Source organism: Podospora pseudoanserina, chromosome 6, assembly GCF_035222485.1.
Source record: "Podospora pseudoanserina strain CBS 124.78 chromosome 6, whole genome shotgun sequence".
NCBI classification, from domain to species: domain Eukaryota; kingdom Fungi; phylum Ascomycota; class Sordariomycetes; order Sordariales; family Podosporaceae; genus Podospora; species Podospora pseudoanserina.
Window position 1 is genome coordinate 2,804,167 of NC_085925.1, and position 13,207 is coordinate 2,817,373.

The 13,207-nt window shown below is 54.0% G+C and overlaps 5 protein-coding genes across 5 annotated transcripts; 3 read left to right on the forward strand and 2 right to left on the reverse strand.

Moving 5' to 3' along the window:
* Positions 1 to 963: 963 nt before the first annotated feature.
* Positions 964 to 3,572, reverse strand: QC764_606935 (uncharacterized protein). The gene is made up of 5 exons (XM_062949198.1): positions 2,337 to 3,572; positions 2,179 to 2,272; positions 1,725 to 2,124; positions 1,372 to 1,666; positions 964 to 1,307 (listed from the first exon to the last, which is right to left on the reverse strand). The coding sequence occupies exons 1-5, from the start codon at positions 2,499 to 2,501 to the stop codon at positions 1,149 to 1,151; spliced, it is 1,113 nt and encodes a 370-aa protein (XP_062797861.1). The 5' UTR covers positions 2,502 to 3,572; the 3' UTR covers positions 964 to 1,148.
* QC764_0096560 (uncharacterized protein) lies at positions 3,316 to 4,319 on the forward strand (the record flags this gene model as incomplete). Its single annotated transcript, XM_062940998.1, has 3 exons — positions 3,316 to 3,535; positions 3,795 to 3,974; positions 4,183 to 4,319. The coding sequence occupies 3 exons, from the start codon at positions 3,316 to 3,318 to the stop codon at positions 4,317 to 4,319; spliced, it is 537 nt and encodes a 178-aa protein (XP_062797862.1).
* A 455-nt stretch (positions 4,320 to 4,774) lies between these two features.
* QC764_606940 (uncharacterized protein) lies at positions 4,775 to 6,488 on the forward strand (the record flags this gene model as incomplete). The annotated part of the gene is made up of 3 exons (XM_062949199.1): positions 4,775 to 5,066; positions 5,133 to 5,842; positions 5,895 to 6,488. The coding sequence occupies 3 exons, from the start codon at positions 4,775 to 4,777 to the stop codon at positions 6,486 to 6,488; spliced, it is 1,596 nt and encodes a 531-aa protein (XP_062797863.1).
* Positions 6,489 to 7,224: 736 nt separating this feature from the next.
* Positions 7,225 to 8,932, forward strand: QC764_606950 (uncharacterized protein; the record flags this gene model as incomplete). Its single annotated transcript, XM_062949200.1, has 4 exons — positions 7,225 to 7,504; positions 7,565 to 7,584; positions 7,695 to 8,080; positions 8,146 to 8,932. 4 exons carry the CDS (start codon positions 7,225 to 7,227, stop codon positions 8,930 to 8,932), a joined length of 1,473 nt encoding a protein of 490 aa, XP_062797864.1.
* A 1,412-nt stretch (positions 8,933 to 10,344) lies between these two features.
* Positions 10,345 to 11,025, reverse strand: QC764_606955 (uncharacterized protein; the record flags this gene model as incomplete). Its single annotated transcript, XM_062949201.1, has 1 exon — positions 10,345 to 11,025. One exon carries the CDS (start codon positions 11,023 to 11,025, stop codon positions 10,345 to 10,347), a length of 681 nt encoding a protein of 226 aa, XP_062797865.1.
* Positions 11,026 to 13,207: the final 2,182 nt, after the last annotated feature.

Sequence of the window (13,207 nt, forward strand, 5' to 3'; positions counted from 1 at the left end):
AAAATGTCTATCAGTCCCTCATGAAAAGCACCGCCTCTTCCTCTTGTTCAGATCGAGATGAGCGTCGTCTAAAAGCTGCTGCAGTGAGCCCGCGTGGTGTCAGCCTGGAAACAAGCCCCGTCTCCTTTGCACTGGGAGGAAAGCTCCCAGACGTTGGCCACGTTGCAGACATAAATGGCGCCGTCGGGGGGCGGGGCGCCGAACTGGTTCCCGCAGGCGAGGTTGCCGGGTGTTGTGCACGAGGCTGCCAAGCTCAGGCGGACAAGAATGGCGAGGAGGAGAGCCGTAGAAGGGTTTGAGAGCATTTTGAATATTGGGAAAGTTGATGACTAGAGTGAAGCTGGTGAATAGGGCAGTAGTTGTGTTTGCTGGGTATGCGGTTGGTGTTTTTTTTTTCTTTTTTTATAAACAAAAAAAAAAAGGGCGGGGGAGGGATGGTGTTGATGGATGGCAACTGGGGGTGGGGAGAGGGGGATGGCTGATAAATAGGGACATGCGAAGATTTGTTGTAGCTATTTATACGGTATCATCTTGTTTAGGTAGATATTGGTTGTTTCTATATCGAGAGACCACCGGTGCGACCAAGACGGACCGGTGTTAGGCCAAGCTCAATTACAATTCGGAAGTTTTGCGTTCACGAATGCAACTCCCATGGCGTGTTCCACACTCTTGAGGAGCAGTAAAGTGTAAGGCATTCAACAGACGTTAGGAGGAAGCTGGAGAGAGGTCCGGTGTTTCAAGGCGGCGCGGTCCATCAAAAATCGTCAAGATATATCCAAGCGGGTATAGAACCGATGGAAATTTGGATGGTGTGCCTCGGGAGGCAAAGTCAACGCCTCAAGGCGCAAGATGAAGCCGGAAGCATCTTTCAACCACCCCAAAAACACAGCTCGCAGGTCATGAACATCTATTAAAGGAGTGTAAAGCTTTCAAGTGGGTATATAAGCGAACGTAAAAAGCAGAGAGAGATGTAAAAAAGGACTGTCGTGGGCCGTTCCTGCGCCACCAAAAATGTCAAAGACGTGCCGTGATTCCGTAAAAAAAAAAGTCTATATATACGCAACCATAAATATCCAACCCTCCGCCGCGCTGCCCGAAAACAAAGAGGTAAAACAACCGACCAAAAACTCCAAGAGTGGTGGGTCAAGTTAGTCCCGAGTGATGGTCCACTTTGTCGAGACGTGGATGGCCGAGGGTTCGGTTGGGGAGCCGACTTCTGGGTCAGGGCGTGCTGCTGTTGACGTTGTCAGCTTGCGTTCAGAGCACCCGTCGTTGTTGCTGTCCGAGTCGCGGTCTTTGTCGTCCTCCTAATGCAAAATCGGTCAGCATCAATTGTTGGGCTGGAGTCGATGGAAGATACAACAAACATACCAACTCGATCCAAGCATTGTAGTTGCCCTTGACTGATGGTAATGGCGTGGCCTTGCCGCTTCGTGCGCCTTGGCCTGTGCTGGGGTCGGCATAGCCAGAGTTGTCGGCGGACGACTTGTACTTCTTTCTCCACCGAGTGTAAAAGGGCCGGAGCATCGGAATGTTGATGCAGATGCCAGCAAGCATGAGTTCGATGCTGCAGAGCATAAAAGTGGTGAAGGAGGTGCCGGTGAAGTTGCCAACCATGTCGATGACAAAGATTTCACCAAAGCGGACGAGGCCGATAACGACGCAACTGGACATGCAGTGTTAGGCTGGGACAAACATTGGGCGAGGGAGGGAATGTTGCATACGCGAGTCCGATGGCAAAGCACGAAGCAACGGCAACCTTTTCTGTCGTCCTCATTTGCAGTGACCAAACCGTCCGCATGGGTAGGACGATGATCATGAGGTCAGTCAAGATGTTGGTCATGATGACACACTTCAGCACCAAGATTTGGTCCATGCATTTGCCAATACGCATCAGTGTCCACTGTTGCTCAATGGGGTCGCAGAGGAAGGTCAAGACAAAGGTGAAAATGATGGCCCAGGCTATGCAAATGCCCGAGACGATCCAGATCCAAACCTTGAGATGTACGGAAAAGGCGCGAAGGTAAAACCACAGCTGGCTCATCTTGAGGGCAAACAAGGCCCAGACGTAAACGATGGTGAAAATGAAGGTAATCTTCATCATGAACTCCAGGTTGTTCATGACTGTGACTTGTCAGTACAGCGGTCCATCGCTGGCAGTCTTGCATACGGACTCACGTGTGGGAAATAGCGGGGAGTCTGGGACCATGTCGTGCCCTACACCTGAGGAAAAGACTGCAGCATTGAACCCGATGGTGGTTCCAGTAAGGCACTGTTCAATTTGCCCATGGTTAGAACCTCTCGGCCACGGCAGCATCCCCCCAAGAAGCACTCACAAAGGCAGCGACAGCCAGAACATCATCGAGTCCGAGCCCGATTCCCCTGTGTCGAGCAACCACCCTGCCGGCAACCACAAACCCAAAGACGACCCATAAAAAAGATATCGCAATCATGGCGTCCCGGGCCCGGTCGACCATGGGGATGTTTATCCTTTCGCCCATCGTTCCTGTGTGTCTGTGGTCGCCCTTCCTCTGAAGCCTCCTGTCAAAGAACCGCCTGTGAAATCCAACAATCGCAATGGGGTATGGTAGGGACCGTCCGTGTCGTGCCGTAAAACAAACAAAGGAGCGTGACGAAGAGTTGATCTGAAGAGCAACCGTCTGTGCTTGGGCACGAACCGTGGGATCAAAAAGTATTTTAAACGAGCGACACGAATGGCAAGGAGCAAGGAAAGTTTTCAAGTGCTCATCTGTGAGCAGTGATCAGCATCCTCCCCAGAAAGACGTTATGGGTGCTTCTTCTCAAACACAACCCCCGTCGCGATTTTCGGCTTCGGCTGGGAGGCGAAGGAAGAAGGCGTCAACGTTTTTTTCTTCTTACGGTCATTCTGGAAGAGGCCCTGACTGATACGGTGTTGCAGTGCATTTCCCTCCCAGCAGCTCCCCATCATCTCCGCCGACAGGGAGCTGTAATGAAGCTGGGCAAATCAAGGAGGCCGGAACGGCACCCGGACTAGCCTCCGGAGACGCGACAGTGCTTTTTGTTCTGGGCCTTTTCCTGCCGGTCGGTCACGGAAAGCAGGTAGGTGGCATATGGCCAATGCTGATGAGACAAAAGCTGATGTTGATGCCCCCGGGGCTCTCGGCCCAGTTCCGCGTGGAAAAGACCGGCGCTGGAGCGGTCGGTCTTGGTATTCTCTTGGCGGTGGGAAGAGCGGGCACTTGGAGCTTGATAGGTGGCTCTTTTCGCGCTGCTGATGGAGCTCGTTTCATGCACTCCCCTGCTTCTTGGTGGCATTTCCGGTTTTCGCTCAAAATGTCGTGGGCAAATTCCCTGACCAAAATGCAAATTTGTGGTTCGGCAGATGGAGCTGGGAACATGGTGGTAACACCAGAAAACGGCTGGCTTGGCGGTCGTCGAAGAATGTCCCGACCGACTGGAACCGACACAATCCTTCAAGATCTTTGGCAGCGGCTGGACGCCACATGTTTCTCCCTCTGCCGCATGCCCCATCACCAACAATCCAGCAGGTCGGGTTCGTGGATGGCGCCATGGGCAAATGAGAGAGAGGGTTGAACCGTGTGAAGAGTGAACACAAGTTCTTTTTCCCACTGGGAACTTGGACAAAACGGCGGGGAGAAGGCCGGTGGAGAAAGCGGATTGGTCAGTTGCTCCACTCGGCAACACGGCCACTAAGTGCCGCTGCGACCCGCTGCACTAGTGCTGCTTGGCACATCCTTCGACTCTCGGCGGCTCCCCGAATACTACAAGGTTCACCTTTTGATTTTCATCAGCGGTCGAAGCCGCACCTCTCGACGGATACGGCAACGGCCACTTTTTCTCATATCAATCATCTCGCGCTCTTCGCTGCCGTTTTGCCATCCTGGTCCCGCTGATCCGGACAGGACAACTGATCGTCAGGGTCCAGACATCTGAGACACTCTCCAAGTTGCCAAACCTGAAAGACGCCGAAAGTTCAACCGCCACCAAAAGCATCGTGAGTCCCACCTCTCGATACAACATTTTAACCAAGTTGCCCCCACCTCGCTTCGGCTTTGCAGCAGCACGCATTCAGGGGCACGACGTGCCAGGCTCACCTCCTCACCTCCCCTTCACCCCCATTTCCTCGGAACTCTCCTGTCACCCAAGCCGGAACCCATGCTGACAGCCCACACCCTTCAGCCTCGTCCAATCTTGTCATTGAAAACCATCTTTCCGTCACCATTGCTCTCGCCAGCAACACCATCATGGTTGTTCTGATGTATCTGCCGGCCACGATGGCGGAATATGCTTTTCACGTGGAGGCGGCCTTTGCGTGACAAGCCATGTCACAGAACAACTATTGAACCCCAGTGCCAGCGAGGTGGTCGTGATCGACAGCCCAGGCAGAACCAGAGGAGACTCCTGCCCGGTTTTCTCGGAGTCTCTTCCCGCATCCGGTTTAACCAAGTGGGCCACCACTTTGCTAAATATGCTGGATGCCAGTTAACAGCACATAACTCACTACTCTCACCTCCACGTCGCCGTCAGTCTCCAAGATGGCGGGTCTCGTGTGCTTCTTTCGATCTAGCAACTGATGAAAAAGCGGAGTCGCGGTGAGGGATGTAAGACCTAGTGTGGTGATAAGGAGTAACTGTCAGTTTTCAAAGTGGCATGCATGGAGCCCTGACGAGGAGATCTCTCCCTTTTCCAGCTCCCCGGGACGCTTTCCTCTCTTCTTATTTCTCCTGGGTTCTTCTTTGATTCTCCAAACTGCTGTGCCCCAGCTCGGCAGATGGATGACGGGATTCCTACGACATCAACCATGGAGTCGAAACATATGTCAGGCATTTTGAGTGCTGACGGCCTCAAGTCGGCCATCACCCTCACCTCCGTTTTGTCAGTGGTTGGCGTTTGGCTCGGCTACCGCATCCTTGTTTGCCTGTACAACATCTCGCCCTTCCATCCTCTCTCCCGCTTCCCCGGGCCCAAGATCGCGGCTGCCAGTTACGCGTATGAAGCCTACCATGACTGGATTCGCGGGGGAAGATACGGCCCCAAGATTCAGGAGATGCATAAGCGCTATGGTAAGTCAAATAAACAAGCCTCCCAAAAAGAAACAACACTCGCTTACCAGAGCACCCTACATCCAGGCCCAATCGTGAGAATCAACCCGGATGAGCTTCACTGTTCCGACCCCTACTTCACCGATGAGATCTATGCCGGTCCTGGACGCATCAGAGACAAATGGCAGCATCAGCTCAACACGGGTGGCGCCGGCCCTGTTTCCGTGACGGGCTTCTCGACTGTTCCCCACGAGCTTCACCGTTCGCGCAAGGGTGCCCTGTCCAAGTTCTTTTCCCGCCAGCAGATGTTCAAGCTCGAGGGGGAGGTGCTCGACTTCTGCCACTTGACGATTGACAAGATGCTCCGCTGGTCTGGGAAGGAGGCTTTTGACATCAAGGAGGCCTTCAACTGCTTTACCGCCGACGTCATTTCCCAGTATGCTTTTGGTGAATCCATGGGCTTTATCGCTCAAGAACAGTGGGAGCCCAATCTTGCGACATGGACCGGCTCCTTCATGAAGAGTGCTTATCTGATGAGGCACAACGCCCTGGTCCGCAAGATGACGAACGTGATGCCCCTCGTGGCTGATTATTTGGGCGAGGATATCAAGAACGTGATGCACCAGATGGGAACTGTCATCCCTGGCTACATCAAGGCGTCTCTGGATGACCCTAACGGCGGCCGTGTGTTTGCTGAGCTTGTCAAGTCCAAGGCTCTCCCTGCGGAGGAGATGACTATGTATCGTCTCTCTGGTGAGGGGTTCAACTTTTTGCTTGCCGGTACCGAGACCACCGCGGTAAGTTCATGTCCCTGGCTTCTACCTGCCCTGTCCGCTAACATGGTTCAAGGCCACCCTGTCCGTCATCACATTTTGGCTTCTCCAACAACCCGAAACCTACAGAAAACTGATGGATAACCTCCAAGGTCTGACACCGACCAACATCAAGTGGGCCGAGCTCGAACAGCGCCCGTACCTCTGGGCCATTGTCCACGAATCCCTCCGCATGATGCCCGGTGTCTCGCACAGATCGGCCAGAATCGCCCGTACCGAGGACCTGGTGTACCGCACCCGGGATGGCAAGACTGAATGGGTCATCCCCAGAGGCACTCCCATCGGCATGACCAGCATGATCAACCACTTCAACGAGGAGCTCTTCCCCAACCCACACTCCTTCTCCCCGGAGCGGTGGTTGATTGACGGAAAGCCAAACTACAAGCTGCAGAAGTTCTTGATTGCCTTTGGCAAGGGCAGCCGGTCGTGCATTGGTGAGAGCTTGGCCTACTGCGAGGTGTATCTCATGACTGCCCTGATCGCCATGCGCATCATTCCAAGGGCCAAGCTCGTCAACACCACGTATGAGGACAACATCAAGTACGATCATGATTGCATTGTGCCTTATTCCAGAAACGGTCCTGTCACTGTCCATGTGCGGATCCAGTAAGGGTTGGACACATGAGGAGACAGAAGAAGAAGTAGAGAGAGACAAGAGTACACGACGTGTTGTCAACGGGGGCGCATCCATGCGCTGGTCACATGACGAGGGAGCGCATATATCGGCCAAATATATCAGCCAAACACACGGGCGCTGATAGGTAAACAACATAGCACGATCTATAATAATTTACTAATTATCCCAAAGTCAAGTCGGAATACATCGGCAAGCAGCAGAGAGGAGACAGCCGAGCTACCCCAGTGGTCTGGGCCTGGCTCGGAGTTGCCTCGGGACATGTCTGCACGTGCGATGCAATGCCAAACCTAATACGTCTCTGCACGGCCATGACGGCCTAGGCTCTGTTGGATCTTTCCGCTTCCCCTCTTCGTCCTCTTGTTGATTCCAGCCATCTCATTGCCACGCTCGCCAGAGCCAAGCCAGCCATCGTGTTTTCCCCGGCAAACGTCCATCTGATTCAACAATCTATCTTCCATTTGACGCAGATAATGCTAGAAAGCAACAGGCATTCGAATACAATCGTCACCACCATCAGACTGGACTTCCGGCGACGCCACCCCCCCCCTCCCTCTTCCCCCCGTGGCCGCCTTAGGTATCAGGGGGCCAGCATTTAAGGGGGACCCCGAGCAACTTGCTACACATCGTGAGATGTCACGAAAGAAAATCCCACCTGTAAACAACACAACAACTTTTATATTTGTTCGATAATGGCAGTATCGTGTCCACAATGGGAACACTTGTTCCTCCCTGGTACAAACCAGATCCACCCAGCGAGCACTCGCTGGACCTCGCCAGCTTCCTCTGGGGAGCCTCGACAGCCATCGCATGCTTCAGCTTTGCCAAGGCTGTCCGCCAGACCAGGCGGTCATGGCTTCATACCCACAAGGTCAACGCCTACATTGTCATGGTGTGGCTGGAGTGGACTGCCTGCGTGATCATGTCGGTCGTCAGCTGGTTGTTCCTCATTGGCATCATCCCGGTGAGCTTTTGGATCTTCTCTGGTCTTCGTAAGTGGCCTTGCTTATCCGTCAACCACAAAGGTTTTATGACTGATGGAATATTTGCAGTCGTTCTCTGGGTAGTTCAGGTACGTCCTCCCCTTGACGTATTCCTCCTGTGAGCCGCCATCTTCTTTCCCAGTCACCACCCACCCCCCAGCATCACCATCCTCACTAACACCCAACCTCCGCCTCACAGATCCAATGCCTGTCCCAAATCCTCTGCAACCGCCTCTCCCTCCTCTTCTTCAACCCCGAAGACGCCCGGCGCCTCAAACTCGGCGTTGGCCTCGCCGTCGGCGTGATCAACATCAGCGTCTTTTGCATCTGGCTCCCCGCCCGCCTCCAGATCAGCGAGACGTTCATCAACCTCAACAACATCTGGGACAGGGTTGAAAAGGCCCTCTTCCTGATCATCGACTGCTGTCTCAACATCTACTTCATGTACATGGTACGCACAAAGCTGATCGCCAACGGACTGAAGAAGTACGAGTTGGTGTACAAGTTCAACCTGTTCATGATGGTCGTGTCGCTGTTGCTGGATGTGGGTATCATTGCTCTGATGTCGTGGGAAGATGATGCTGTGTACGCCCTGCCCCCCTCTGTTTCCCCCAACAACCAAAAGGCTAACCTTTTTTCGTCCCCAACAGATACATGCAAGCACACCCCCTCGTCTACCTCGTTAAACTCTGCGTTGAAATGAACCTAGCCGAGCTACTAGGTAAAGTCATCCAGAAGTCCCGCGAGCGTCGCACCACCCCGTTTCTCCGAACCCACATCGGTAATATCACCTCGCCGTTGACACGAACGACAACAGCAGCCACTGCTACCACAACAGCCAATACGATGCCCACGTCAATACTACCCGACGGGAACATCTTTGGGGGGTGCCCGCACTTTCGGCATCTTTCAGGTTGCAACTGCGATAACAACAACAACAACAACAACAACAACAACAACAACAATAACGATGAGAGACTGTTTCACCGAAATTTGAACCTCAATATGACTGGGTCTGCTGGGCATAGGGAAGGGAGTTATACCGGGGGGGAGTTGTATAATTATTTTGCGCATGGGGGACCGGGGGAGAGGAGGAGGGCAACGGGGGATATTTTGGATGATGCGGCGGGTTTGTGGAGCAGTGGGGAGGATACTCCGGTGGTGAGCCCCCGGGTGGAAAGGGATATTGAGGCGGAGGGGGGGTTGGGGGGTTTGGGGAAAAATAATCAGGAGCCGAGAGATGATAGGGGTAATGAGGCCAACAGAGCTCGGGGCGGGAAGAGGGGTGTTGAGAGGCCCACCGGGTCCAGGAAACCTAGCGCTGGGTCGAGCACGCTTGTCCACCAGGAGAGTGGCAGTGGGAGTGGTAGTCGTGGAAGTAGTATCAGGAAGGAGGGGAGGGATAAGAGGGAGGGGGAGGACCCATGGGAGGAGTAGGCATGATAGGTAACAGTGGGGGGCCTGGGAGGGGGGGGAAGGGTTTGTCGTAGTGTTCCATGTCATGATACCAGATACCAGATTTGCTTTTGAAAGAGGTCAATATAAGTTTTATCAGGCTGTTCCCTAATCTGATGCAATCATGGTTGCTGTGTTGGTCTGGGGTTCAGTCAGTGGCCTGTGGGTTTGGGTGTGGCAGTGGGACTCACGGGAGATTCAGGGGGTCAGGGGTTCATACATAAAAGGTGGCCATTTTACTCGCACTATACCTTGGACAAATCATTGACTTTTTATTGTTTACTTTTAGTGCCTCACACCCGTACAGGCCTATTTTGCCCCTCTTATCAGGGCAATCCTGTGTCTATTATGTGGCCTGCGAGCCCATAGTGTCCATGTCCCGTCTTCCGTGGAGAGCGGCCTGCGAGCGAGTCACTGTCACGGAAAGGACGCTTTCAAAGTCCCCAGCCCGTCCAGAAGTCACCTACCTACGCATTCATAGCAAAAACGACAGTCCCAGCAAAGTCCTCCTAGAACTAAAGCGGGTAACAAATTCGCAATATAAACAGTCTCAAGCCCCCTCACAACTCAATAAGACAACAAGCCAACAAGTTCAAATAGAGTCAAGTTTCTAGTCACACTTTTATAAGAGGCAAAGAAACAAAGCCCATAGTCATATATCTCAAGCCACACAAAGTTCTAAATTCAACAGAGCACAAGCAAGCTGAGCTAGCTAGCTAGATGTAGATTGATAGGCAGGCAATCCAAAGTTCTGCTCAATCAAAAACCACCCCCTGCGTCCATCTCTTTTCTTTTTTTAAAAGAAACAAACAATCCTCTGTCATTCTTCCAATTTCCAATCATCCCCAAAGAATCGAAAGTTGGGTAACACAAAAGTATCAATCATCGTCAGACAATAACCCCTTTTCTCTCTTTCACAAGTTCCATTTCCTTCACTGATGCTTCTGCCTGGTCTTAGAAAACAAAATCTTCACACCCCCTGTGTTGATTTAAGCGGGAGTAGGGCGAGGGACGCGGGTGAAGCTCTTGGTGGGGGGGGGGGAAGGGGGCGAGCGCTGCGGGTGGCGGTCGGCTTGGGGGAGTCACTGGCTTGGTGGGCTTAGGGGGTGACTGGCTTGGTGGGCTTAGGGGGTGACTGGCTTGGTGGGCTTGGGGGGAGTCACTGGCTTGGTGGGCTTGGGGGAGTCACTGGCTTGGTTGGCTTGGGAGGAGTGACGGGCTTCGTTGGCTTAGGGGAGTGACGGGCTTCGTTGGCTTGGGAGGGGTCACTGGCTTGGTGGGCTTGGGGGAGTGACCGGTTTGGTAGGCTTTGGGAGTGACCGGTTTGGTAGGCTTGGGGAGTGACCGGTTTGGTAGGCTTGGGGAGTGACTGGCTTGGTGGGCTTGGGGGCTCCTCACGGGCAGCCTTGGTCCTGGTCAGTGTTGGGCGAGGCGGGCGAGCGGTGCGGCTGATGGTCAAGACGGGGGGCTTGGTTGGCTTGGGCGGGAGCACAACGGAGCGAGTTGGCTTGGGTGGGAGCACAACGGAGAGAGTCGGCTTGGGGGGAAGGACGACAGACTTGGTTGGCTTGGGAGGGGTGACAGGCTTGGTAGGCTTGGGGGGAGTGACAGGCTTGGTAGGCTTTGGGGGTCACTGGCTTAGTCGGCTTGGGAGGGAGGACCGGCTTCGTGGGCTTGGGAGGAGTCACAGGCTTGGTTGGCTTGGGGGCACAACAGCGGACTTGGTCGGCTTGGGGGCGGAGGGCGGACGGAGCGGGTAGGCTTGGGCTCATCGCGAGCAGCCTTGGACTTGGTGGGCTTGGGGGGGAGGACCGGCTTGGTGGGCTTGGGAGGAAGGACCGGCTTAGTCGGCTTAGGAGGGAGGACTGGCTTGGTCGGCTTGGGAGGAGCAGCGCTCTTGGTCGGCTTCGGGGGAGGCGGCTTGACCGACTTGGTAGGCTTGGGCGGGAGAACCACGGACCTGGTAGGCTTGGGCGGAAGAACCACAGACTTGGTCGGCTTGACGGGAGGAACAAAGCCTGTGGGACGGCCAGTCGGGCGGGGGGGACGAGTAGCCACAAGGTCGACATCGGCATCGGCCACAGGCAGGGCAATGGCCTGCTGAATGGCCGCAGCCGCAGCGAGGAGGGTGATGAGAATGCGAGTCATCGTGGAGTCTGTCTTGAGAGGGCTGTTCCCAGAAGCTGAAACTAACTACCCAAGTGCCGAAGAAGATGATGAGCCTGTCGAGAAGAGAGGCCGCTTCTAACCTGCACCGTCCGCCACGGTTATATACCCATCGTGAGACCTCATCGACGCTTCACATGCGCAATAACGATGCAACGATGTCGCCACAATCGTCGAGAAGCTCGTCCATGTCTGGCCGCGACTGAGCCAAGGATGCCGATATTGAGATTGTAACCCAGAGGACAGGACTTTTGACCATCTGGTGAATCACCTCACTGGCTCCCCCTGGTTGTAGTTCGACGTCCGGGCAGCGCAACGTTGAGGCGGGTTGAATAGAGTGCGGTACAAATTAAAGGGCAAGCATCAATATAGTCGGAACTCAGCATAGAGCATCTGCAGCAGCAATAACGGTGAGCAGCACAATTTGTGGCTCACAACGCGTAACGTCGTCCCCGGTAAATGTCGAAATCGGGGCGCACTCGTACCCATTTTCCCGCCCAACGGGAGAGTGGCGCTTAGCCGCAAACATGAGGTAAACATGTCGTGATCGACCTGCGAATATCGTCAGTTGAAATAACCGGATGGTGCAGATTTGTATAGACAGCTGATTGCCTTTCTTAGAATTGTACAGTTCCGCCAACCCGGTCCACCGCATGCGGGCCGAGTACCCAAGCCACAAAGCCCAGAGTTGCGGCTTTCATCAGACAAACATCGACATCAGACACTTCTCGACATCTTTCTTCCTCAGATTTTTTGATGTCCGATCTCAGCTGATTCAGGGGTATCGGCAGGTGTGGTCTTGGCATGCTCTTTAGCCTCACTAAGTGCCGGTAAGGCGATGACACCGATGCTTGTTGTGTGCTCGGAGCGATCTAGACTGCGATGGGTTTGTGGGGGGATAGTGCAACCACGGAGAAATGAGGTCGACGTAAGCTTCATAAGCTTATCCGGACCTACATGATGAGCACTGGGTGGACGACAAGGTTGCAAAAGGCCTGGGGGAGCGCACCCAACGGGACCAGCAGCTTGCATCATTCTCCACCCGGATCTTGTTGATTGGGATCGCCAAGGTGCTGTCGAGGTGGTGGATGGTCATACAATCAAGCGTGGTAGAGTCGTAGAAGAACTCGGAGGCTGTTTACCCGCGAGCGCTAGGACAGAAACAGCTCCGTTGGCCAGAGCATCTGCGTATTTCTCCGTGACTGCCAATGTGGTCAATGTAGCCAAACATGGTTGAGCACAACTCTGAGCGGATTGTCACCCGTTGGCGTCGTCATCACCACAACCTCTTCTGATCTAGCTCGAGGGAAACGGAATCTGCCGCTTTGGCGAGACAGGGTTAGCTCAGAGTTTCCCCATGTTTTCGCTTTCTCTAGTCCAAGCAAGCTGTTGAATGCTACGCTGGTGGTGGTGTTTGGCTGTACTCCAGATATCGCTTCACACACGCTTCCAGTTAGCGAGAGGCGGGATCGGGGGTTAAAGTCAACGGGGTCTCACCGAGGCTAAAATGGCGAGAATGCGGGGGGTGCAACCAAAGCGAAGAAAAACGTTTCGGAATGGGGGTGGCTGCCCACATCCCGTCCGGAGGGCGGTTATCATGTCCGAGAAGAGATATGAGCAGGAGCAAAATACGGGTCGAGCGGTGCGGACCCAGATCCGTACAGTGTTGGTTCGAGTTGGGGAACGGAACCCCTGGTTGGGGATAAGTTGGGTGCAATTCTGCGCCAAGTGGGAAAACGCCCTGGTTGCTACTGCCATAGCTGTCCCTCCAATCGAGAGAGCCGAAAGTTCGAGAAGCGGGAGCTGGGAGTGACGAGAGAACACCATGTGGAGGTTGTCAAATCGATGTGCCTGTCGAGCGTCATGTCAGAATTGGAAGAGGGTGTGAAGCAATCTGGCATCTATGCCCGATAACGGCAGGGGTAATGGTTGTCCAAGCTTGGACTTGACCCCTGAAGGCTTGATGGGTGAGAATGAGTTCCTTGCCTTCAAGTTAGTAACCCTAGAGGCTTGCAAGAAAGAGAAACCAGAAGGGTGAGAGATGGACAAGAAAAGCAATGAGGAGAACGGTCCGAGTGGCCCCAGGCGCAC